The following is a 27,063-nucleotide window of genomic DNA, read 5'->3' as shown; positions in this document are numbered from 1 at the left end:
TTATCACCATCTAATTAAGACCTTATCCATCATTGACCTCATACACAAAAACTAAAATTCCATTATAATTTATTATGTAAAAGACCAATATTTATTATGCAAAATACCAATATACCTTTATCTTTTTCATTAAAAGATAAAATGGGTCTGATTATTATTGAAAAATGGATATGATAAAGAATGTTAACATTTTCATGAGATCTTGAAAATTAGCATTTCTCATATATTACCATAAATATATTAAATTTGGACTGATTAAGAACCAATTCAATGAGAGACATAATTTGGTTCCGATTTTATGAATTATTGGATCATCTCTTTGTCAGATCAGATCTCATCTTTTGGATCCAAATCCGCTCGACAATCAGATTAAGCCAGATTGGATCTATATAATCTCCTATATTAAATATTTGGATCCTTCCAATACGAAATCTTTGATCCAAACTCAAAGTTATGAGAGAGAGAGAAAGTAAGTAGAACCTTACATAATATCTTAAAGAAGACCCACCATCACTGTCTAGACTTTGAGGTCAAGACCAATAACAAATCATCTTTTAGTGAAAAATATATATTTTTTTCCTGCCAAGTAGGCCCCATTTTAATTTTATATTTAATGCATATAGCGTTGCTGGTCACTTCAGGTGGGCTCATGCATGTGCAACATATCATTTCTTTTGTGAAAATATCCAATGATTCCTATGACTTTTAACATACTAGAGATTCTATTGCCAGACCAACTTTTGCTAACGCCTTTGCGACTTAGCACACATCCTGGGGTGTCGTTAGCAAAAGTTAGTGTGGCAATAGAAGCTCTTTTGTATGTGCCATGTTCATTATTTGTGGAAAACAACAGTTTTTCCAAGCAGTGGACGTTACAAACCCACCAAAATCACAATTTTTTTTTTCATAAAAAGAAAGATTCAAAGTCTAATTCTAAAATTTTGGGATCTACTGAATGAATCTTGTTCCTTTAATTCAATTCTATATAAAACCTCTAGAGTTTTACATGTCTTAGTGTTCTACGAATGACGTCATATGGCATGTATCACTGTCAATAAGTTAATGAATTATGCATATTATAAGCAAATTTTGTTCCTTTAATTCAATTCATATGGCATGTATCACTGTCAATAAGTTAATGAATTGCTCATATTATAAGTAAATTTTAACTTTTATGACATTGTTTCGGTAAATTTCACTTATTTTTAATGTAGTTGGATCATTCATGAACACAAATTCTCAATTTTGGTACCATTCAGTGAAGTCACTTGGAAATTACAATTTTCAAAAGAGGCGGCTTTCAAATGGTACCAAGTCCATAAACACCACTTAGCTTCCCCTCCCTAAGATTTCTTCCATCCCCATCCTTGGAGCTACTAGAATACCATCATGGATTTTGTTTCCCCTCTCATCAATATTGTTTGTAGCTTATTTGATCCCATAGCTTCAAAGATTGGTAATCTAGTAAATCTGAAACAAAGGGTTCAAGCCCTTGCAACTTCAATGGATGAATTGAGAGATGCAAGGGATGATGTGAAGAGAAGGGTTGATGCAGCCGAATCAAGGCTATTAACATGCAAAACTCAAGTCAAAGGGTGGTTACAAATGGTAGAATCGATCGAAAGAGAAGTGGATTCAATCGTTGAAGATGTTAAACAAAGAAGGAAATGCTTTGGGTTCTCTATGAATTGCGGTTCTAGATATAAACTCAGCAAGAGAGTTGCCAGAAATATGAGGAATGTCAGAGAGTTAGAAAGCAAAGGTGTTTTTGATGATGTCGTGGCCGATGGAGTGCTTCTTGTTCCTGTAGAAGAGATGCCAAGCAGCTCAACCATGGGCATCGATGTAATGTTGGAGAATGTTAAACGATGCATCAGAGAAGATGAAGTTGGAATTATTGGATTATACGGCATGGGTGGTATAGGGAAGACAACGCTTTTGAGGAAAATTAATAATGAGTTCCTCTCAGGATCACATGACTTCGATGTGGTGATTTGGGTTGTGGTATCGAAAGACTTTGTCATGGAGAAGATCCAAAGGGCTGTAGAGGATAGGTTGGGTTTGGCTTGGGAAGAAAGCGATAGTCAAGACCGAAGGGCGATGGATATATACAGGGTCTTGAGCAGGAAGAAGTTCGTACTATTGTTGGATGATGTTTGGGGAAGAGTGGATCTCGTGATGATTGGAATTCCTCTACCGAGCAAGGAAAACAAGTGCAAGGTGATATTCACGACACGCGACATGCATGTATGTAGCACCATGGATGCACAAAGGAAGCTAAAAGTAGAATTCTTGAAAAAGGAGGAAGCATGGCGACTCTTTCGAGAGAAAATGGGAAAAGATGAGGTTTTAGATTCTCCGGTTATACGATCTTATGCTGAGATCATCGTCAAAAAATGCGGTGGCTTACCATTGGCACTCATCACTATTGGGAGGGCTATGGCCAACATGGAGACCGAAGAGGAGTGGATGGACGCAATACGAGTACTCAACAAATCACCATCAGAGTTTCGAGGTATGGAAGAACATGTATATGCTCTACTAAAATTCAGTTACGACGCTTTACCTGATGACACAATAAAATCATGTTTCTTGTATTGCTCCTTGTTCCCTGAAGACTATTCCATTGAGAAGGAACAACTTATAGACTATTGGATTGGGGAAGGATTTCTAGATGGATTCGATGATAGCGATGTCCATTACAAGGGACATGCTCTTATTGGAACTCTAAAGGTTGCGTGTTTGTTAGAAACTGGAGAAGAAGAAACACAAATAAAGATGCACGATGTGATCCGTGGCTTGGCTACCTGGATAGCCTCTGAGCATGGAAAGAACAAGTATCTAATACAACCCAGTGTTGGCTTGACCGAAGCACCTCGAGCTCAGAACTGGAAAGATGCAGAAAGAATTTCATTGATGGATAATGAAATTAATACACTAACTGAAATACCCATTTGTCCCAAGCTGTTAACTTTAATTCTCCAATGGAATAGCGGTTTGAATAAAGTCCCAAATGGGTTTTTCCAATCCATGCCCGCTCTTAGAGTATTAGATCTCTCATTCACTAGTCTTAAAGAGCTTCCACAGAGTATCGGTAGATTAGCTGAGCTGCGTTATCTTGATTTGTCGCGGACTAAAATAACTACATTGCCTAAAGAGGTAGGAGGGTTGATGAAGTTAAGGCATTTGGATATACAGCGAACACATTATCTTAGAACAATCCCATCTGAGGTGATATCCAATCTAACCCAATTACAAGTTTTGAATCTCTATTATAGTTATGGGAAATGGGAAGCGGAAGGTTGTGAGGATGAGAAAGGTGTTTGTTTTGCAGACTTGGAAAGCTTGCAATGCCTAACTTCTCTTGGGATCACAATAACTGAAGTCAGCGCCCTCTTTAGGCTCACTCGCTTGAAAAGTTTACCGAATTGTGTACGGTACCTATACATCAAGGAATGTGAAGGTTTGAGGCATTTCCAACTATCGTCAACTTCAGGGAATGCAGAGAGGCTACGAAGGCTCAGTGTCAACAACTGTTACGAATTGGAGCAGTTAGTGATAGGCAACAATCTAGGAGAGAACTGGCTTCCAAGCCTAGAGTTTCTCTCTTTGTATGGTCTTCCTAACTTAACCACCATATGGAGGAGTCCCGTAACTCCTGGATGCCTTCAGAACCTCCGCAGCATAAACATGTGGCATTGTCAGAAGTTGAAGAATGTTACGTGGGTTCTACAACTCCGAAGCCTTGAAGTGATGTACATATTTTATTGCAAGGGAATCGAAGAAGTAATAAGTGGAGATCACATGGTGGGAGAGTCGACTGCGTTTCCAAAACTAAGAACTCTATCTATTCGAGACCTGCCACAATTAAGGAGTATCTATAGGAATGAGTTGTCTTTCCCTTCCTTGAAGAGAATTGCAGTGATTGAATGCCCCCATCTGAAGAAGCTTCCACTCAGAGCTAAAGATACCAAAATGTTACCAAAAATTTATGGTACGACTGAGTGGTGGAATGGATTGGAATGGGAAAAAGATGATATCAAGTCTGCTTTTGTTCCCTACTTTACTCCAATTTAAAGAAGTATTTATTTTTCTTATAATGTACCCTTGTCATTGAAGAATTTCTCTGCAAAAGAACTTCATGCTTGCACTTGTACCCATTGAATCTGTAAAATAAGTTAACCATGTTAATGTTAAACACATAGGTTCAAGTCCATCTTCACGAAGGCGAAAAAAAAAATAAAAAAAATACCTTGGTTCTGTGCTTTTATTTAACTTTTTTAAAAACTCTCAAAGCAACTTTTATGAACATTTATATCTTTTTTCATCTTTAATCATCTTCATATATGATTTATCTCAGTTATTGAGGTTGGAAACTTAAATCCATCTCGGGTATTCAATTCTATCTAGAGCTATATTATAATTAAATACAACTCTAGAATAGAAACCCTTAGTATTAACTTTACAAACCTGATTTAATAGCCTTCAAACTTAGAACATTCTCTGAGATAATCCCCATCTTATAGGAACTAGATAGACCTGTGATATCTTCACATCATAAGCACCAATAGAGAATGATAAACCTACAGTATCTTCACACTCTAAGCAAAATCAGGCTCATCAGATACAAAAAGCTCATTATCTTTCAAACAAAGTAAGTTTTACTTGGATGCAACTACCCAATTTGAAGATTAAGAATATCTCTTAGTTAATCAGCAGAAAGTCACTGATTTTGAAAACATGAAAGTATGGCCTATAAAGAGTTGTACCTTTGAAAATGAACTTCAAATGCATTTTCTCCAAATTTACCTCCGAGTGGAAATGACCATATTCGATCAACATCCCCATAAACCACGTCCCATCACTTTAAGACTGCAGTTAACCTGTAATCATCACGCATTGATGATCCTTCTTAGTTGGATCACAATGGTGACTGGTTCAAACCCAATCTACCATCCTTTCAGAAGGACCGAGATTTGTGGCCTCTTCAGTCCAAGAATGTGATAGATCCAGTAGCCCGGAAGAATAAATAAATAAAGTTTATATTTTCCAACTGTGTTCTAAAGATATGATTGGTCTTTTAGATCAGATAAATCAAATTTGGGTTCTCACAGAGCGTCATCGTGTGTTTCAGAACGCTATTGATAGGCCAGCCATGAACCTTTAGAAGCTTAACATTGTCTACAAAATTAATACATTGGTCCCTAATTGTGTTTAGACGATAATGACTGGACATTATGTCAGGACAGCGGCGGACATGCAAGGGGTGGGACCCACAATTTAAGGGGTCACCATGTCAAATCTCTTTACCATTATAGTATCAGATGATGGATCCCCATACCTCATGCATGTTCATGCTGATGTACTAGTCGTGTGTGTGATCACATGCATCTACAAAAAAGCATAGTAATAAATAATGAAAACTAAAATACAAAGCTAAATTTGCAATAATAAAAAAGATACAAGTTTGATTTGTATCATATTTGATACATATATATATATATAGGGAACGGATCAAGGGACATATGAAAAAACATATGTAAAAACAATGTAACATTAATAAAATTTCAAAATATGGGTTAGAAGTTTCGGATTGAACTGATTTTTTGTAAGGATAATCTCTATGATGGGAAGACCATCTGAAAAAAAAAAAAAAAAATCAGTCCAATCTGAAACTTCTAACCCCATTAAAAGTGATTTAGAATGACGTGCCAATAATTTGTAAATCACTTTTGATGGATTTAGAAGTTTCAGATTGAGCAGATTTTTTGTGAGAATGATCTTCTCATCATAGTGACCATCCTCACAAAAAATCAGCTCAATCCAAAACCTCTAACCCATATTTTGAAAAACCATTGTTTTTACATATGTCCCATGAACCACCCTCATATATATTTGAAATATTGATATAAAACCCATAATCACTGCTCCAATTCCAAGTCCAATTCCAAGATTTTAAACATTATTCAAAACCCATAATTTTAAAATGGATTCCTTAGCAAGCCCCGTGGAATGGGAGGTACATTCTCTATCAAACTACGCAGACCATGGAAGAGCATAAGCTACTCGTGCAGGCCAATATTCAAGATTATAAAATTTACAGCATGTCATACAATGAAGAGCCCCAAAGCTCCTTAGTTGGAAATAGTATCAAACAACATTTTTAAATTTCCACTCTATATATCTATATAATACAATTGTATGAATGTAGTGCTGCTCAGTTGAAAGAGCAATAAATATGAAAAGAAACTCAAGCATTCATCTTACAAAACTACAATTAAATCTGTAGAAAAATCAAGAAATAAAGACCCAATAAATCACTTACTAGACATGGAAGTACAAGATGTTTAATGGAATAGTTTGGAAATCTCCCACATAACTGTTTTTCAAGAACCAAGAGCTGATGATGCTTTGGGATGAATTGGTCTGCAATCCAATGGACCACCTGTCAACCAGCTTGAAACCAAATTTTGATGCAGCTAAAAGTATAGATGTTTCATCGACTCGGCGAAGAACATGGCACAGAATCAAAGCCGGTTTTGAGCCTCCCTTAATGCCTTCATCAGAAGAAATAAGCTCCCTTGCAGTTGCAAACAAGGGGGAGATAGCTTCGGCGACATACGTCACATCGGTGCCTATGATGACTTCAAAACCATTGTAATTCAGTTGCTTGACGGCCTCTATGTGATCTTTATTTCCCCATTCCAATCTCTTTGTAACAAGTTTGCTGAGGATGGGTTGTTCAAGATTCAAGACAACATTCTGGTTTAGTAGGTCGAGTGCTTTCGTATCACCATCAGTAGCAACCACAAAGTCTGCAAATTTAGTTGCAACCAGTGAACAGAGACCTGCACATCCACAGCCCAATTCGAGCACCCTTTTTCCTGCAACAATAGAAGGATTTCTAGCCAGTAAAGCAGCCATCAGACGAGCCGATTCCCACAGCATCAAGCCTGTTGATTTGCAAGTGTGTTGGTATTCTTTGGGAAGTCCTTTTATCGTGAAGTTGAAGTTTCCTAAGTCGATCTCGATAATCTAAGAGGAACCCACATAGAGAAGATTAAAGGATGTATTATTTTGAAGAAAGACGAGGGAAAAAAAAAATTAGCTATTTGTAGTATTTCCCCAATAAGCCAATCTCCAAGAAGAAAAGATAATGAAATACAAGCAAACAAGGTGATTGCATTAGGTCACCCTAAAGAAACATTACATCATAGAAGCATCAGCTGTTTCATATTTTACATTCCTTTCATTTCTAGTATTTACTAGAGATTGCCTGTGTCTTGGGTTTAAGGGGAAAAGAGGAAAGATTGTACAATTAGAGGATATAAACATGGGTATCCTCTTTGGGGTTAAAGGGGTAAAATAGGAAATATAGTAAAGTTAGAAACGTGTTATCGAAAAAGGGAGGAGAGGAAAAAAAATAAAGTTGAAGGGGGAAGAAGAGGAAAAACAATAAAGTGGACTTGTATGAACCCCACTCCTTTTTCTCAATCTTTATATCCGACAAAACTGTAGCGGTGGGACACACCGTTGTGTTTTATTATATACATGTCAATCTTGTACTTGCTTAGAAGAATTAGTTTTGTTGAGGGAGAAAAAGTTGAAGAGCATTTCCAAATTGGAGCATGAGTTTACTCCTTACCTCATCAATGGATGGTGAAATACCAAACATTTCTACCGCGATACTCTCAGATATGTCGACATCAAAATCATTTGTAGGTTCCTTTGAAGTGTTACCACTGTTGAGCTTAAGCACACTAATCTCTTGATTAAGTAGATCCACTTTGTTTCTACATTTTGAAATGCAAGTTTTACCATCTACAAGGCGGAATACAGCCTGGATCCAACGTCTGAAATTACAGATAACAATCAGAACTGTTAGCAGGGAAAGATATTCATTCAAATACAGGAATGCAGCATAACCCAACATAATAAAGAAAATGAACTAATTTAAAAAGCTCCAAACGAGTCATAAAGATGCTCATGATATAGCGATGGTTCGGAGTTCTACTAGAAGTAATTTACCCAAAAAAGATTGTGTCCTATCACCTTCAGTGAGATTTTTCAGTTCAAATGTGTCCAACTATTATTACACAAACGTCTATTTTAGAGAGCTGCTATTGGCACCCCAACTTTTACTTATTACACCCCAAATAAAAATAAAGAAAATCAGTGAATGGTTGAGAATAAGTAATAGTTGGGGTGCCAATAAAAGCTCTCTCATTTTTGTGCTAGATTTCTATTTTTTGGTTTAGGATTTTTAGATGAGCATAATCATAATTGTGAATAACTACTGAAATTATTTGAACCGAGTGTTATAATGTTTTGTAATGTTGAGATAATAATTTGGGCCAAACCTTGGTAATGTTCGAAGAGTGTTTTATTCTGTAATTGGGGTGCGATAAACATTTTAAGAAATCAGAGTGTAATAAGTAAAAGTTGGGGTGCCAATAACAACTCTCCTAGTGATGGGGACATCATATTTTAAAGAGTAGATTTTAATTTTTATTTGGATTTCTGTTTTGGGACTTTATTTTAATATTTTTTGGGCTTATTGATGCAGGACCGTGAATGTTACCCTACGATGATAAATATGAGATCAGACTGAATTAACATAAGCAATGCAAATATAAATCATTAGCTCATACATTCATGGGTATGCAAGAGAATCCAAATAATAATCAAAATAATCCTAAGGTTCGTCACAATCCCACATTAATAGCTATTCGAGTACTAACAATAGGTTCCAATGGAAGACAAATCTTCCTCTAGCCTAGAGTTTCAGTTAGATGTTCAAAACAAATTTCTATGCTCAATTTTAATGTAAAAATAGCCAATAAGTGGTGCTGATTTATGAGGGCAGCAAGTTAATAACGTTTGGAGAAATTGTAGGCTAAAAAAAAGGGAAGGTGATTAAGGTTTTGGGTGGTAAGGAGAGATGTGGTTCAGGATTAGGTCGGTTTTTTATGGATATTAGGGTTAGTTTTTAATAGAGAAAAGAATGTCAATGAGGTTTTGGTTTATAAAATAGATTGAGTAGGGTTTGTGGATGTTTTAGAGGTTCAAAACAGAAATTTAATAGAGAAAGTAAGAAAAAAGTTCAAAAAAAAAAAAAAAAAAAAAGTAAATGCCTACCTTGATGGAGAAATCGATAGAGAAAATAAATGTTACCTTGAACTCACTCCAAAATGGTCTCACACCACACCATTAATGGGAATATCAAAGCTCTAATCTCAATTTCATTCATCATTGAAAAAAATTACAGCAAGAAGTAAATATTTATAATGTTCTCTAAATATTATACTAAGACCATGAACCAATAAAACATCAAAATAAGCTCAAAAAATATGAAAATAAAATCCTAAAACAAAAATCTAAATAAAAACTAAAATCTACTCTTTAAGATTTGATATCCCCATACATTCATGGGAAATAAAGTTGCAGGATAATCTGATGCAGGACGGTGAGGGGAAAAAATGGGGAATTTAGGAAATTTTGGTTTAGGATTTTGGGTAACGATTTAGGCAACAATAGGAAAAGAGGTTTCCAAATCTACATCAAATATTGAATAGTAAATTTTAGTTTTTATTTAGTTTTCTATTTTAGGGCTTTATTTTCATGTTTTTTGGACTTATTTTGATGTTTTATTGACCCATGGTCTTAGTATAATATTTAGAGGCAGTTTAGTAACTTTAGTTTATTTTTTCTTTAGGTTTATTAGGGTTTGAAAATTAGAAGAGAGAAAGTTACGAAAATAAGGTTATTTATTTGGTATTTTAACTTGACTAAGATTCTTGATTTATTTCTTTATATAGGTTCTACTAGGGTTATTTTTAACAACGAATAAAGAAGATTTTGATGAAAAAGAACAAGTTTCTTCTATGGAGTGAAGTGAGTTCTTTACTATTCTTGGTGTGATTACAAAGTTCTATCTTTTCTATCATCTTCTCATCTTTCCATTTTTTTTTTTTTTTTTCATTCTTCTATTTTTTTAAAAAACGAAGAATGATGAATAAAAAGAAAACTTGAGCTGGATTTTCCCAACAATGGGTGTGGTGTGAAGTCATTTTGGAGTGAGTCCAATATAACATTTTTTTCTTCTAATCTTTATTTTATTTTCTATTCTTTTATTTTTTCTGTTAGTTCCTTGTTCTTGATTTTCTTGACTCTTGATTCTTGAAACCCCTTTCTTAATTCTTGAAACTTACAAATCTTTAACCCTTAATCCTTTCCCATTTTCTTTAGCCTTTATTTTGTTGATCTCTTTGGACTTTTCCAAATCTTTAACCTTTAACCCTTGTCTCTATCCTACAATAATTGAAATCAAATTTTTATTTTGCCTTTTGCCTTTTGGGTTTACCCTATCCTAATCCAAATCGTAAATCCAATCTCAAATCCTTAACCCAATTCCAAAATCACCCCAAATCAAATTTCCTAATTCCTCGAATTTTCTTTTCTCCCTTCACCGTCCTACATCACTTAGTTTATTCAATACAAAATACCTGAAGTTGCTTTCTAAAAGCACAGAGATGCATTGGTGGCCTACTCATGAGCTTTACGTTTAAAATATCCACAATTAGAAAATGGAAATTGATCATACCGATTCATTAATAATTCCCTTGACCGATTTTCCACTTGTTTGCAGCATAAACCGAGTTCTTCAGCAACAAATCCACATTTTTTGAACAAATTTGTCAAGAAGTCTTCAGAAAAGTAAAAGGCACGCTGAAAACAAAAAACAAGTACAAAGAAAAGCTTCCAAATAAAAATCAAAATTTCATTATGAAAATCCCATTGTTGTGCTATAAAAACTTACAGTTCCATCACCCCGAACATAAAAATTCTCACTGATTCTTTGATCCTTACAAGTGAGCCTTTCCTGTAAATTTGGTATCATAACAATTAAGATAATGAGCCCAAAGGGAGGTAAACAATTAACTCCTCTAAATTCCAAAGATACAGAATCGTTAAGGAAAAAAGATATTTATGACTCTCATTGTACATTTAGGAAAAGAAGGAATCAGAAAACCACATAAAGCAAGATCCTTATATTCTATCTTGGATTTGTGATAAACTCATCTGATTTCTTTGAAAATGAATATGTTACTAACCGATAGCAAACATCAGAGGATTCAATTTTATAAGCAGAGTTGGTACGACCAAAACCATTCTTGCTAGATAGAATGTTCTTTGTTTTTTCGGATAACAAGACACTTGGTATTTTTCAAAGTACTAAGGGTACTTTCTCCACTTGAAAAGCTGCTGAGATATATATTTATTGATCGCAAAAGGAGATGCATTCAATTAAAAGGCAGCAACACATATAGAACCACATCACAAATGGTGTTTGAAGACAACGACAAGGGTAGGTGCTTTAGGACAAAGCCATGAAGCGGGAGAGACTGATTTAGAGGAAAATATATCGAGGAAGGTTAGTAATCAAATGATGGGGATGATGATAAAGATCTGTGTTACTTAATGATGATGATTGATGACTAGGGATGCCTTGAGCTATTTGACATTCGAACATTTATATTTTTGATTTGCGTGCAATATCAATATCCCAAAAATTTGGTTTTGCTTTGCTTAAATTTTATGACTAAATCCTGTAGATGTATGGACTGAGATTTGTGCTTTAAGTTGTAATTTAACGCTGCCAAATCTTTAAGGTTGCTAGTTACTTTTATGTTTCCAATTATATCTACTACTACATGGTTGGTGGTTTGGATCGTGCTTAATTAAATTGAAGTGTTTAATACTTTAATATGGTTGCAAGATATCCCATTTATACATGTCATAATTGTAAAATTTCTTGAATCTATATTTGTTACTTATATTTTTATATTATATTTATTATAAATTATAAATTTATTGCATCTAGCTTCACTCAGGTGAGGATCTTATGTCCCAGGTGGGAGGCTTAGTGCCTCAGGTGCGCTTCACCCCATAATTACATTTTGGCTACCTATCTAGTTCTAGATTATTAAAAACTGAATTTAGGAGTAGTTTGTAAAAAGAAGAGTCGAATTTGATAAGTTTTCCTTCCTTGCTTGAAGAAGAGCACACATATTTAATTTTACCAATCATTAAAAAAAAGAGAGTAAACAAGTAGAAATCTCCAAAGTACTCTTCCTAAGATGGTTAAGAGCCCGTTTGGATAAAAAGTAGAAAGTAGAAAGTAACTAGGAAGAAAGTAGTTTAAAAAAAATAGAAAGTAGTTTTCTAAAATGAATCCAAACAGATTTTTTAACTTTCAAAAGTCGTTAAAAAGTCAAAAAGTTACTTTTTTGTGTGATCCAAACGGGCTCTAAATATTAGATTCAAATAAAAAAGCAAATTGAAAATTAAACCGACTAACCTGAGCAAGGTCACCGATGGCATAATCACGGAGCAGCACAAGACCGTTTGGCTGGAAAATTTTACGAGTGTCATCACAATTGAACACCTTGTATAAGAAACTAATCTGAAAATTATGAACCTGTGAAATTTCGTAGTAGTGACCACAATCATCTTACTTTTAGAACTTTTCTGATATTCTCCAATACTAGAGACATCTTTTCAGGAGACACTGCGGATAAGACAAAAATCTGCTTAAAATGTCAGCTGGTTGACTAAATATTGTTGGAAACAGAAACAAAAAAAAAAAAAAAATGCTTAATGGAAAAGCTGTGATGGAAAAAAAAACAAGAGAGCTGCTACTGGCACCCTAACTTCTTTTACTTATTACACCCCAATTTCTTAAATTATTTATCACCCCCGATTAAATATTAAAACACACTCTTCAAATGTCACAAAGATTTGGCTCAAATTATAATCTCAACATTACAAAAATTACAACACTTATTGAAACAATTTCAGTAGTTGTTTACAATTATGATTAAGCTCATACAAAATTTTAAATCTAGCAAAAAAAAATTTGGCATCCCAAGTTTTACTTATTCTTAACCATTCTCTTATTTTCTTTATTTTCATTTGGGGTGTAAAAAGTAAAAGTGGGGGGGGGGGGGGGGGTTGGCGGGGGGCAATAGTAGCTCCAAAAATGATCATTGATTGAAGAGTCTGCACCATTCTTTGCAAAGTAAATTATGCAGGCTGTAAAACACAGAATATTTTTCAGTACCATGGTTACAATATCAATTGAAGATGGTGATATCTTCTCGCTCAAATCATCCACTGTGAGATCACAAACGAATGCATTGACTCGGTCCCCTGTGAAATCCTTGTGACACTGCAAAAAGCAAAATGATTGAAGTTACTGAATTATATTGTTGAACTCGTGTATCACTGGTGGATGAGATGGTGGAGGCTATCATACATGGATACTTCAGAACATATGTTGTATTCCCGCCGTATACTTATATTATATGAAAGTTCTATTTTAAGAGAAAATGAGGTATCCGCCCCATGTTGGTACCATATCCTTGGTGTGTATATGGGGATCATAGGTTGGAGGTAATGACTTGGATGTAGAATTGCAGATGCTCCTAATTTGAGTGATCAACGAAACAAAGATGAAGTTTTCATAAATTTTTTGTTTTCTTTTATTGATAAATATGAAGTTTTATATTAATAGAAGTATATCTTGTTTATTTGATTTGAGTACATTGATCTTGTGCAGTATCTAAATGGGGACGTGTTTTTAAGTATACACCCAACAGTTGCCTCCGCTCACATACTATTTGGCCCCACTTCATTTTAAATCCATTAGATTGTACCCATATACTGAAATCGTCTATCTTTCAAAGTTGACAGCCCTTGGTTTTTCTATATGAATCTTATGGAGTTCAAACCCCTATGCAATTTGTTGGGGGTATCTGGAAGGACAGAAAATCAATCTTTTCTTTCTTTCTTTATTTATGGGAAGGAGCATTCACTCTATGGAGGTCACCATTAGCATTTTAGGCCTTATGTTTTTGGTAATCTAAAAGCATGTGGGCTTTTAGATTATTTTTTTCATGCATTAGGTAGGCCTGTTCGACTTCCTTTAGACCTTTTTGTTTGTTTAACGAATCTTATAATTATCCAAAAAAATAAATAAGAGGACTGAGTTGCAATGATAATTATACAACAAACAGAGGCTTTATTTTGAGGAAAAGCGAACTAAAGAATGCATTCAAAAGATCAAAGTCAGTATACACACACAAAAAAAAAAAAATCATGACAAGCAATTCAATTGCTTCCTTTTAAGTGAAGTCAAACCTTAACCAAGTCAACAGCACGAGGTGAGAAATCACAAGCATGAACGAAGATATCTGGATAAGTTGCAACCAAAGGAAAGATAGTGTTTCCAGCTCCGCAGCCAACCTGTGATTATTATAGATAGACATCAACATACAATGTAATAAAAAATAAAAGCTCCATTAAGTAGTAAAGAAATCAAATGTAGGCCACACTATTTTAAAATTCGACTGTCTGAGTCAACTCAGGTGAGTTAGAAACAGACTTGGAGGACATAGAGCAACTTTGCCAAGGTGATTTGGACCCTATTTAACTTGGCTACCAAGTCAATCAGCTTTGGCATCCGACACCTCATGGGGACGTTAGCATCCACCACAACTTATTATTTTTTGAAATACCCTTTATTGTTTTGTCTTTTATGAAGTAAAGTGGGATAGTTTGGAAATTGTACAATTACTCTCTTTTAATGCAATGGAATTTTTGTAAATATCTAAAACTCTAATGGCATATATAGATAGATAGATTTCTAAACAAAAAAAAAAAAAAAGAAGAAGAGATTTTGCGATTGTAGCATCTATTAATACAATTTTTGTTATAAAGAAACATGTTATTCAAATATTAAAATATTTATCAATACATGTAGTCACTTTCTATCGGTTCTTAGAACCATGGTAGGCAGTGTTGACTCACCTCAAGGCAACATAGGTTGTTGTTTGAGGCCCCAAGTTCAGAGAAGACCCCCAAGACCAGCACAAGTAGAAGTGGGTAGCGGCATTGGGTGGACGGTCTATCAACCCTAAAGTGGTATTACCAGCCATTCTGGAGGAGCATTTGATTCAACAATTTCTAGTCGTCATCTATCTAGTGTTTCTTCCATGGTTTCTACTCTTTTTTATTTATTTATGAGCAAAAAATTTATTGAACTAACAAGAGGATCACCTTTTACATAAAAAGTCTCACCTAAACAATAAATCTTCAAAGGAGAACCCCCTGAACTCAGAGAACTGCTTACACCAATAAAACAAAAGACCCACAATACCAAAAATGATATCCTTCACAGATTGCTTAGTTCCTTGAAAAATTCGCATAATTCTTTTTGTCCATAAGTCCCAACAAACAGTTGAGGGAATGAAATTCCAAAATATCCTCTCCCTACCCAAAAAAGCTATGGATTTCTAGCAATCAAACGCCGAAATGACTGAACAAGGGGCACACCAAGAGACATTAAATAACAAAAGAAAATAAGACCAAGCAAGATGAGCCACCTCACAGTGACTAAAGAGATGGTTAATTGATTTGCCACTAGATTTACAAAGATAACGAAGTCCAAAAGAATAACGCCTCCCAAGTATTTTTAAACTTACACACCTCCCATGCTCTCAAATCTCTCATCAAGGGTCGCCTCGGTACAAGTTGACGCCTAAGGCGAAACTCTAAACGACTCCTCAAATGGTGATTTCCCAATAGAGCAATTAACCACATTATTATACGCAAACTCAACTTGGGTAAGAGAAAGGTTCAGTTTATCACCTCAGTCTGACCATCTGTATGTGGGTGACACGTACTACTAAACTGCAATGATGTATCCAATCGTTTCCACAAAGTACACTAAAAGTGACTTAAGAATTTATAATCACGATCAAAAGTGATAGTCTTGGGTATACCATGCAAATGCATTTCTTTAAAGAACAAGTTGGCAATGTTGGTAGCATCTGATGTCTTCTTGCATGGAATGAAATTGATCTACCTTCCTGGGAAAGAACAACTCCAATGCCTAGGTATGAGGCATCACAATCCACATCGAACAAATTCTCAAAACTGGGCAAAGAAAAAACAAGGGCAAAAGTCAACTTCTCCTTGATCAATGCAAAACTCTGCTTAGCTTTTTCTATCCATTGGAACTGTTTTTGTTTCATGCAATATGTGAGTGGTGCTGCAATGTTGCTGAAGTTCTCCACAAAGTGCCTATAGAATGTTGCTAACCCGTTGAAACTGCGTATATCACTGATTTTGGTGTTGGTCATTCCCAAACAGCCCTTACTTTATCTTCATCAACTTTGATTCCCGAAACACTTACCACGTATCCCAAAAACATAAGACTATCAGTCATAAATCTACACTCCTTGAGATTAATGTACAAGCTATTCTTTTGAAGTACTGTGAACACATCCCATAAGTGTTGAACATGTTCTTCCTCATTACGACTATAAATTAATATATCATCAAAATAAACAATCACAAACCGTTCAATGAAAGGTTTGAGTACTTGATTCATCACCCTCATAAACGTACGTGGTGCATTGGACAACTTGAATGGCATCACCAACCATTCATACAAACCCTCCTTGGTTTTGAAAGCTATTTTCCATTCATCACTTGGTCTGATGCGAATTTGGTGGTACCCACTTTTTAGATCTATTTTAGAAAACACCTTAGACCCCTCTAACATATCAAGCATGTCATCTAGTCGTAGTATAGGGAACCTGTACTTGATGGTTATTTTGTTGATGGCTTTACCATCAATGCACATCTTCCAACTCCAATCTTTCTTTGAAGTCAACAAAGTTGGGACAACACATGGGCTCATACTTTCTCTGATCAATCCCTCACGAATCAATTCTTCAACTTGATTCTGTAAGATTTCAAACTCTTTTGGACTCCATCCTATAATGTGGCAGATTAGGCAAGCTTGCACTAGGAACCAAATCAATATTGTGTTGAATATCTCTCATACGAGGAAGCCCATCTAGAAGGTCTTTAGGTACAATCCTCTCAAATTCAACTAACAAAGGTTTCACCCTTTTAGGGGCTTCCAGAACCTTATCTTCTTCACTTTTCATTACTAAGGCATACATCTCTCCTGTTTCCTTGGACTCTTGTAAAATGTTACTAACGATTAGAAAGGATTGCCCCTCCACTTTAGTAGTTTTGGGACCATTCTCTCCTTTCATAAGGGCAAGGACAATTTTAACCCCATCCTTATAGAATATGAAAGTGTTGCTCTTGCCTTTATGGGTAGAATCTACATCATACTGCCAAGATTTACCAAGTAGCATATGGCAAGCATCCATATCAACTATGTCACAAGTAATTGTATCCTTGTAAAATTTTCCAATTGAAAATGAAATTTGACATCTTTCAGTTACCTTTGTTTCACCTACCTTCTTGATCCAATCAATTATGTATGGGTCGAGATGCTTCTTGTTCCTCAACTGTAGCTTGTCATCCATGGTCTTAGCCACAATGTTTTCACTGTTGCAACCATCTATTATCAAATCACAAACCCTTTGGTTAACTGTACACCTAGTCCTAACGATGTTATGTCTTTGTGAATCGATTTTTTGCCTTGGTGTATACATCAGTCTACGAACAATGAGAGAAACTTCTTCGTCTCTGTGAGTCCAAGTCTCTTATTCTACTTCCACTTCTCCAGGATCCAATTCATCATCATCTACTATTTTATCATGAGTTGTTAGATTGGCCGTTGGACGTTGTGGGCACTTGTTAGAACAATATCCTAGTTGATTGCAACGATGACACTTGTTCATTTGTGAGTGAGCGTAAGGATTTGAAGATGAACCCTGATTAGTGTTGGCTTTTGCAATTGACTTGGCTTGACTACTCCCCGAATCTCGATTTATAACATTTTCATGAAAAGTGTAACGCCCCATACCCACAATAATACAATATTGTCCACTTTGGGCCAAAGCCCGCACGATTTTAAAACGCATTGTACTATGTAGAATCTAGTTTATTCTTATAGATAAGGACTTTAATATTCTCCTATCTGATGTGGGACTAATCGCACTCCTTCCTGCCATTCCACATTGCCACGTGACGACTCCACTTTGATCCTTTGGTCTCCATAGCCCTTTCCACATTCAACCAGTAATGCATCGGTGAGGTCATGGCAATCTCCCAACCAAACAAGAAGAGCCATCCTTGGCTCTGATACCAATCAAATTATTAAGTGTAGTAATCCTTGTTGGGTACTTATTACATTCAAACCAAATATAATAAAATAAAATAAAAATGTTCTAAATTTAAATTGTAAAGAGAATAAACAACCAACTAAAACAAAAAACTTAAACTATTTCCGCTGATGATTCTGCATCGCCCAACTCCAATCTCAATGCTCATTATCTAAAAAGTTTTTCTGAAAAGTCGGTAAGTTAAAGCTTTTAGAAAAGTCAATACTACACTAACATCTATACAAATAAATGATCATGTTTTATCAAGTAACCAAGACATTCCAAAACAATCAATGCATGCAATGATGATCAATTTTCCCATCGGCTTGGTCATTACCGATTTTTCCAACAGCTCGATCAAACTCTGTTAAAAAACGTGGAACCTTTCTCGAGGGCCTTTCACTCAAGGACTTAAGTTTCGACTTGATCAATTCATCATTACAAAGCATGTCCATGATTATGCAATTTCACATTCATCTTTTAAAAGAAAATTCCATATAGTTTCAATACAAACATTAATATGAGAACCAAAGATTTATCTCCAAAATCTACCAGACATTCATATATCACATTATTCATTGATAAGCATATAACCATGCTATATACTTAATTTTTATTTATTATGCATATATAAATAGATGTGTCGTGAGATCGAGCCTTAATCAATATTGGAATCCGATTTCTTCTTCTCAATTTTCCACACTAAATAATTACATAGACAAAAATTACACAACTAATGGTGTCCAAACTACCCTAATAAGAATTTTAATGTCTTTCTCATCCTAAGGATCTTATTTTCCTAGAAAAAATAACATAAAAACAAAACAATACAACATTCATGAACAAAAAAAAAAAAAAACATGATATCTTACATCGCAAGCTGATTTTACAGAACACATTTTATTTAAATGTTTTCTAATATTTTTCTGTAAAGGGGACTTCTAGAGCTTTCTAACGATATATAGATCGTCACAAACGGATAACTAACAAAACTTCGGCAAAAATTTCAAGTCAGCACTATTATGTTGTCTCAAAAAATAAAAATCTACAAAACAGACATGTATTGCATGACTGTTTTTCCATATTAAAATATTTTAATGTTATTTTTTGATAGTTTTAATATAAATATAACTTCCTGATTTTTCTAACGATATATAGATTGTCAAAAACAGATAACGAGTTGCTTCAAGTAACTAGAATCATAGATTCTTTAAAATGATGGGATTTTTCCTAATTCGATTTATACAAAATAAACCTAATTATTTTATCATATCAATGTCATCGCCAATTAATTATAATGTAAAAATCCAAATGGAAGAAGTCTAAATGAATGAAAGAAGGGTATTTTTGGGATTTTAAATTACAATTAATTGACGACGGCATGGGTATGTAAATAATGATAGTTTTTAAGGTAATTAGCTTAGTAAGGACGTGAAAGATTTTAGGAGAAGATTTATGTACGTAAGAGGTGTGGTAGTTTCTTGGGGAGAATTTTAAGTTGACTAAAACACCTATTACGTAAATTAACCCTTGTATTAAAAATCTAGGGCCTAAAATTTGATAGAGGGAGAAAAAAAAAAGGTCTTTCATTCGTACGAAACAATAAAAATAAATAAATAAGGATATTTTCTTGGAGAAGTAGTCTTCGCAAGTTCAATTAGTTACGAACTAATTAAAAAAAACTAGGGTTTTCAAAATCTTTCTTTGAAGAATTTTAGCTAGAGTTGGGGCTTCGATTTGGGAAAAAGAACTACAAGAAAAATAAATAACGATTCAAACTTCACCGTAGCAAGTCTGATCGAAGAAACAAAAGATCAAGTATGTTTTTTTTTTTTCCTATTATTTTATAATCAACTCAAGTGGATTAATTTAGGTCAAATCGATCCATACACTTTTTTCTTTTTTTTGGATTTTGTTTTTTGTTTTATGATTTTGGTGAAATAGATCGATTAGAGATCATCATATATGGATAAAAATTTATTATAGTTGCTCCCAAGTTTGTTTCGATTTCGATTCCTAGAAATATATTTTTACTTATTTGGATACCTCTACTACATATTTAAAATCATAAGCTCTACTTAAACTAATTAATATATTTATTTTAATATTTATTAAACTTAATATCTTGCTTGATATGATAAAATAATTAAGTTTATTTTGTACAAATTGAATTAGGAAAAATCCCATCGTTTTGAAGAATCTATGATTCTCGTCACTCGAGGTAGATTTTCGAGCTTAACTTATAAAATCTACTGAAGACTCGTTACTTATCTGTTTTCAACGATCTATATATCGTGGGAAAGATCAGGATGTTCTCTTTATATTAAAACTATCAAAAAATATAATAAAATATTTTAATATGGAAAAACAGTCATGCAATGCATGTCTATTTTGCAGATTTTTATTTTTCGAGACAACAAAATAGTGCTGACTTGAAAAATTCGCCGAAATTTCGTTAGTTGTCACAACAATCTATATATCGTCGGAAATATTTAGAAGTCCCCTTTACAGGAAAAATATCAAACAAATTTAAATAAAATGTGTGTTTTATAAAGCTAACTTGCAATGTAAGATATCATGTTTATTTTTATTTTTTGTTCTTGAATGTTGTATTGTTTTTATTTTTGTTATTTTTTTCTAGAAAAATAAGATCCTTAGGATTAGAGAATAGTTAAAAATCTTATTAGAGTAGTTTGGATACCATTAATTGTTTATGTAATTATTTGGTATAGAAAATCGAGGTGTAGAAAACAAATAAGGAATCAAATTTCATTAACGGATTCCAACATTAATTAATGCAGGATCTCACCACATATCTATTTATATATACGTAGTAAATAAAAATTAAGTATATAACATGATTATGTGTTTCTTATGTGCTTATCGATGAATAATGTAATATATAAATGTTTGATAGTGATAATGTTTGTGTTGAAAATGCATGGAATGTTCTTTTAAAAGATGAATATAAAATTGCATAATCATGGACACGTTTTGGAATGATGAATTAAGCAAGTCAAGACTTAAGTCTTTGAGTGAAAGACCCTAAAGGCCCTTGAGGAAGATTCCGCATTTTTTAACAGAGAGTTTAACCGAACTGTTGGAAAAATTGGTGATGATGGTAATGGTCAAGTTGGTAGAAAAATTAGTTATCATTGCATGCATGGTTGTTTTAGAATAACTTAGCTACTTGATAATAACATGATCATATTTTTTTTTTATATGCATGTATATATGTATGTATGTATAGATATTAGTGTAGTGTTGACTTTCCTGCAAGCTTTATCTTACGGACTTTATCAAAAAAACTTTCCAGATAATAAGCATTATGATTAGAGTTGGGCGATGCAGAATCATCAACAAAGATAGTTTAATTTATTTTTTTAGTTAGTTGTTTAGTCTCTTTACGATTCAAATTTAGAACTATTTTATTCTATTTTGTTATATTTGGTTTGAATGTAATAAGCACCCAACAAGTATTATTACACTTAATAATTTGATTGGGTTCTAAGATGATGCTCTCCATTTGATAAGCATTAATTTCTATTTATTTTAATTTTTTTTTTTATTTTAATATTTAGCTAATATAATTCAATGATTCTTGTTTCTTCTCATACCCTTAAATTAGGATTTTGAATGGATCGGACTAAAGTTCAAATTTTTAGGGTATGACAAAAAAATCTATGGTGGAGACACATCCACGTCAGAAATGTCCCCCCTAATGTTACTCCAACACAACTCATATTTTAATATTTGAAAATAAAATTACAAGTATTAAAAAAATAAAGAAATAAAATATCTTTCAATAATATTTTATTGTACTCAATATATAAGTAATTAAAATAAATGAATCTTGTATTACAATGAACAAATGTTTTAATCAAGTTTCCCAATCTGTATCAGAGGCTTTGCAAGATCCTAAGTGAACTGAAGCCATGACGGCTGAGGTGGATGCTTTGCAGAAGAATCACACTTGAGAACTTGTTCCCTTTCCCTTTAAGGAGCGGACTGTTGTTTGTAAATGGATTCTTACTGTCAAGTATCTCGCGGATGGCACCATCGATTGATACAAGGCCTGCCTAGTTGCTAAGGGATTCATCCAAACTCCAGAAAAAGATTTTTGTGTTACATTTTCCTATATAGCTAAATTTTCTATAATCCGCTTCTTTTTTTCTTTAGCTGCTTATTATTCATGGCCTCTTTACTAGCTCGATGTGAAGAATCTCTTTCTGAATGGCGATCTGATTGAGGTTATCTATATGAATTATCTTCCTGGGTTTCGTCTTCAGGGGAGTATCTTGGGAAAGTATGTCGTCTCCTCAAATCTCTATATGGCCTGAAGTAGTCTTCACGAGGCTATTTTCAACGTTTTTCTGAGGTTATTTTATCTATAGAGTTTTTCAGATGCCACTAAGATCATACTTGCTTTATTCATCAAGGAATGAATGGTCATTACACAATTGTTTTGGTTTAAATGGATAATATTATAGTGACTGGAGATTATGCACAGTGGATTGATAGGGTTAAGATGTTATTGGGTCGTACTTTTGATGTTAAGGACTTGGGTCCCTTCAAATACTTCTTGTGGATAGAAGTGGTTCGCACCCATCGTGGTATTTCACTATTTCAACGCAAATACACATTGGATCTTCTTCAGGACACTGATATGCTTAGTTGTCGTCATGCCTCGTTTCCTATTAATCAAAATCATCGCCTTCATGCCGAAACTAGTGATATATTATCTGATCCTTCTTCTTATCAGAGACTCGTAGACTGCCTGATTTATCTAACATGACATCCGATTTGACCTTTGTGGTTAGTGTGGTCAGTCAATTCATGTATGCACCGTGCACTTTTCATCTTAATGTTGTTTATCGTATTCTTTGCTACTTGAAATCTTATCTTAGTCTTGAACTTTTCTACTCTTCTACTGCCCAATCACATTTGTCCTGCTTCACTGATGCTGATTATGCTAGTTCTCTTACAGATAGGAGATCTAACTTTAGTTTCTGTATTTTTCATAGTAATAACCTATCTCGTGGAAAAGTAAGAAACAAAGTATGATTTCTCATTCTTCTACTGAAGTTGAGTATCGTGCTATGTCCCTTGGCACTTGTAAACTTATTTGGCTTAAATCTTTGCTGATGATACTAGATTTTCCGATCTCTAGTTCTTTTACTTTGTTTTGTGATAACAAATCTACTATCATGCTTGTTTCTGATTCAATTCTTCACGAAATAACCAAGCATATAGAGGTAGATGTTCACTTTCTCAGGGAGAAAGTTTAATCTAATGCTCTTCAAACAGTCTATCTCTTCTTCAGAACAACTTGCTGATATGCTTATGAAGTTTGTTGGTCCTTCTGTCACTAACTCTCATATTGTCAAGTTGGGCTTAATTGATATATTTACCCCAACTTAAGGGTAAGTATTGGATGCTTATGAAGTTTGTTGGTCCTTCTGTCACTAACTCTCATATTGTCAAGTTGGGCTTAATTGATATATTTATCCCAACTTAAGGGTAAGTATTGGAAATAATAATGTTTACTATTTTTTTCTTCTATTATTTCTATGCAAGGATGTTTACATCCATTTACTCTTTTATTAATATATATATAGGGAGTCGTTCGACGCCATACTATTTACCAGACAGAATAGCAAATATTTACCAGCCGTTAAATAAGACGCGAATGGATGGCGCAAATTGAAAGTTAGCGGAACGTGCGTTTAAGATATATTCTTTTTCTGTTATTTACAACACCATCATTTTATTTATAGATATTTAGTGCTACCTCCCTAATGAATTAAAACAAAAAAATCAGAGACAGAGAGTTTTGTTCGACAGAAAACTCTCTCGTCTCCTCATTGAACCCTTCCTCCCTCTCTATTTGAACGGCTCCTTCTCTTCTCTCTTCGTGATTTTTCTCTGTGAACCCTAAGGAAAGCTCAACAACAGGTAAGCTCACTTCTCTCTTCTCCTTCTCTTTTTTGGCTCAAAGAACCCTAATAACCCTTATCTCAGATTTCTAGATCTCAGACGAAGCCCAATACGAAGCTCACGGCCTCATCTTCCTTCTCTCAAACGAAAAAGATGAAGGAGAAAGAGAAGAGAGCGTTAAGATTCTTTTGTAGCGAAAGACAAAGAGGGAGGGCGAATAAAATGAGAAAGAGAGATAGTTTTTTGTCGAATAGAACTCTCTCTGTTTTTTTGGCTTTAATTCATTAGGGAGGTAACACTAAATACCTATAAATAAAATGATAGCATTGTAAATAACAGAAAATAATGTAACTTAAACACACGTTCAGCTAACTTTCAATCTGCGCCGTCTGTTCGCGTCTTATTCAACGATTAGTAAATATTTGCTATTTCGTCTGGTAAATATATAACGCCGAACGGCTCCGATATATATATGCTAAACTCTCATAATGAGACTTGACAATTACTTTTCTACAATTCTTCTTTATTTACAAGATTCATCCAAATCCGGACTACGTACCCCAACTCCAAGGAGTGATTCCACTATTCTTGAAACTATTATATGACAATACCTAATATCTCTTCCAAATATAAGGTAAAGTCAAGTTTCTACTCGTGTCAAGAACCTGCAAGCAACAGTATGTCACTCCTGTGGCGTGTCAATCATCCATGTGGTAGCAATAATGACGGGACCATACTTGAGGTGTCAGAGCATGCCCTTCTTTGGTCATCCCATGGTCAGAGCTCCTTATGATGCCATGTGGCAGTTTTAAAGGTGACACGTAACGATTCTGACAATGCCACGTGCCGGCCTCGAAGGCAATACACGTGCACCGCATGGTGACTTTTATTACCCATATCTACATATATATATCGTGGGTGTCCCCACCCTTCAGGTGAGACTAATCCTACTGTCACACGCACCGCCCCCTCAAAAAGTCCTACGTGAAACTGGTTGAGTCGAGGGTCAACCAGACCCTAGAAGGTGGCCCCAAGGAATTCATCGCTTCATGGGATTTCGAACACTTGACCTACCCTTCTTAAGGAGCTTATCAAGGCTCGGCTTGCCACTAGACCAACCATGATTTTAAATCTCGTCTGAGATCGAGACGACTCGGTATCGTCCACCAACGATACGGATAGAGAAGTCAAAGTATCGGATGAGACATAAAACCATAGTTCATTTTTCTCATTGTTGAACGAGACGACTCAAATGTATTGGAAAACTGATCTGAGACAACTCAGTCCCTTTCATGTACGAGGCGAGATGTCAAAATGAGTTTTAAAACCATGAGGCCTACCCCTTGGTGTTGCTTACAAAATATTATTGTCGAATTTGTAACAAATTGCAGTAGAAAAAAATTGAAAGTGATTGAATCCTATCTACAATTGACTATGTCACATGATTAGTTATATTATCCATTGAAAATGATAAATTAACTAAACTTGAAAAGAAATTTTTTTTAATAATAATTTTGTATCTCAAAAAACAAGATGAATTTTAAATAAAAATTTTCTATCATAATATAAAGTTAATTAATATTAGCTACATTAATAAATGATATTAGTTATCAAAAATCCATTTAGTGTTTTTACCTTATGCCTCAACTCGTATCAAGTCGGTCCTGATGATAGGCCAAAACTAACTAAGCAAATAATAGATTTAGAAATTGAGGAATGAATAACTAATTTTACCTCCAAAATGACTTTTCGCTCCGATACCTAAAGAAGCAAAAAAATAGTAAAATTGAATTGGGAGATTGATGGAAATGTTGGAGATGAAAACGAAGAAAACAGTGATCTTGTTAATTTGATGAACTTACTTGGAAATAAGAACCCCATTCTTTATCCAAGTAATGGCGATCTTTGAAGAACTGAAGATGAAGAAAAAGAGAAGAAAATTAAAATTTGTAGAAATAAATAGTTATTAAGTAAACAACTGATAGTAGCAAAAAATCTGACTCTGTCTTGATGCCTCTTGTAGAATACATCCCAATACTTCTTAGCATCTCTCTCGTACTTCTCTGCAACAAAGATAGAGAGAGAAAAAGAGATGAACAACACGAGAGAGAGAGAGAGAGAGAGAGAGAGAGAGAGAGAGAGAGAGAGAGAGAGAGAGAGAAAGAGAGATGATGTTGGTGGTTGTTACCTCTCCAGAAAGAGGAGACTCCATTAGAAGAGGTGGAGTATATTTGGAGCTTCAAAGGTTGATGTTCGGCTTCGCCTACCTCTTGATTTTCAGACGCCATGGCAGAGAAGATCTGCTTTCCTCTCTATTCACGACGAAAGAGGGTTTATTTTCATATTTATAGAGAGGTGCTATTGGCATCCCAACTTTTACTTATTACACCCCACAACTTTTAAATTATTTATCACACCGCAATTAAAGATTAAAAACACACCATTCAAACATTGCAAGGTTTGGCTCATATCATTATCTCAACAGTACAAACCATTGTGACACTCGTTCAAACAATTTTAGTAATTGATTACAATTATGATTAGGCTACCCAGAAAATCCTTGGTTCGCGATCCTATAGAGATAGGGAGAGAAATTGTATGAGCCAATGATAGATCTTTCTCTGTGTGTGAGATTGGAGAGAGTGAATTTACTCAGGTGGAGAGCCAAAGAGGGAAAACCACGAGGAGAGGAGTGTGAGATCAACCCGTGATAAAACTCCCACAAAATATCCCGTAAGATTTTTAATTGGGATTAAGAATTGGTTAAGAAAGGATTAAATTTATTTAGTTTCTTTAGATCAAAGGAGGTGATTTGAAATCTAAAATCGGGTTTGGAAAGATGTAGTGACATGATTTTTTTTTTTCAAAATTGAAATGCTCAAGATCTGAATTGTGAGTGAAAACTAGAAGATAAACAATATCAGTGCTCGTGAAGGACCAAAAAAATTTGAAAGATTGATGTCCATGAGCAGAT

General features: G+C 34.4%; 2 protein-coding genes across 2 annotated transcripts; one reads left to right on the top strand and one right to left on the bottom strand.

Moving 5' to 3' along the window:
- Window positions 1-1,233: 1,233 nt before the first annotated feature.
- RPS2 (NB-ARC domain-containing disease resistance protein) lies at window positions 1,234-4,225 on the top strand. Its single transcript, XM_086435984.1, has 2 exons — window positions 1,234-2,515; window positions 2,618-4,225. Exons 1-2 carry the CDS (start codon window positions 1,390-1,392, stop codon window positions 4,075-4,077), a joined length of 2,586 nt encoding a protein of 861 aa, XP_086292110.1. The 5' UTR covers window positions 1,234-1,389; the 3' UTR covers window positions 4,078-4,225.
- Window positions 4,226-6,086: 1,861 nt separating this feature from the next.
- LOC147410488 (S-adenosyl-L-methionine-dependent methyltransferases superfamily protein) lies at window positions 6,087-26,436 on the bottom strand. The gene is made up of 12 exons (XM_086435974.1): window positions 26,278-26,436; window positions 26,091-26,152; window positions 25,952-26,002; window positions 25,824-25,850; window positions 14,203-14,307; window positions 13,124-13,231; window positions 12,519-12,590; window positions 12,362-12,412; window positions 10,820-10,882; window positions 10,604-10,728; window positions 7,646-7,853; window positions 6,087-7,035 (listed from the first exon to the last, which is right to left on the bottom strand). Exons 1-12 carry the CDS (start codon window positions 26,375-26,377, stop codon window positions 6,325-6,327), a joined length of 1,683 nt encoding a protein of 560 aa, XP_086292100.1. The 5' UTR covers window positions 26,378-26,436; the 3' UTR covers window positions 6,087-6,324.
- Window positions 26,437-27,063: the final 627 nt, after the last annotated feature.

This window comes from Akebia trifoliata, chromosome 1, assembly GCF_017979445.1.
Source record: "Akebia trifoliata isolate Shusen 1 chromosome 1, ASM1797944v1, whole genome shotgun sequence".
NCBI classification, from domain to species: Eukaryota; Viridiplantae; Streptophyta; class Magnoliopsida; order Ranunculales; family Lardizabalaceae; genus Akebia; species Akebia trifoliata.
Note: the sequence above shows the minus strand (reverse complement) of the source record. Positions and strands in the feature narration are given on the sequence as shown.

Bases quoted from the DNA above. Each gene is read 5' to 3' on its own strand.
- RPS2 (XM_086435984.1), top strand. From the start codon at position 1,390: ATGGATTTTGTTTCCCCTCTCATCAATATTGTTTGTAGCTTATTTGAT. The intron at 2,516-2,617 runs GTATGGAAGAAC...TGTTCCCTGAAG, and splicing joins ATCACCATCAGAGTTTCGAG to ACTATTCCATTGAGAAGGAA.
- LOC147410488 (XM_086435974.1), bottom strand. From the start codon at position 26,377: ATGGCGTCTGAAAATCAAGAGGTAGGCGAAGCCGAACATCAACCTTTG. The intron at 10,729-10,819 runs GTAAGTTTTTAT...TTTTGTTTTCAG, and splicing joins ATGTTCGGGGTGATGGAACT to CGTGCCTTTTACTTTTCTGA. The intron at 7,854-10,603 runs GTATGATCAATT...CTGTAATTTCAG, and splicing joins AGGGAATTATTAATGAATCG to ACGTTGGATCCAGGCTGTAT.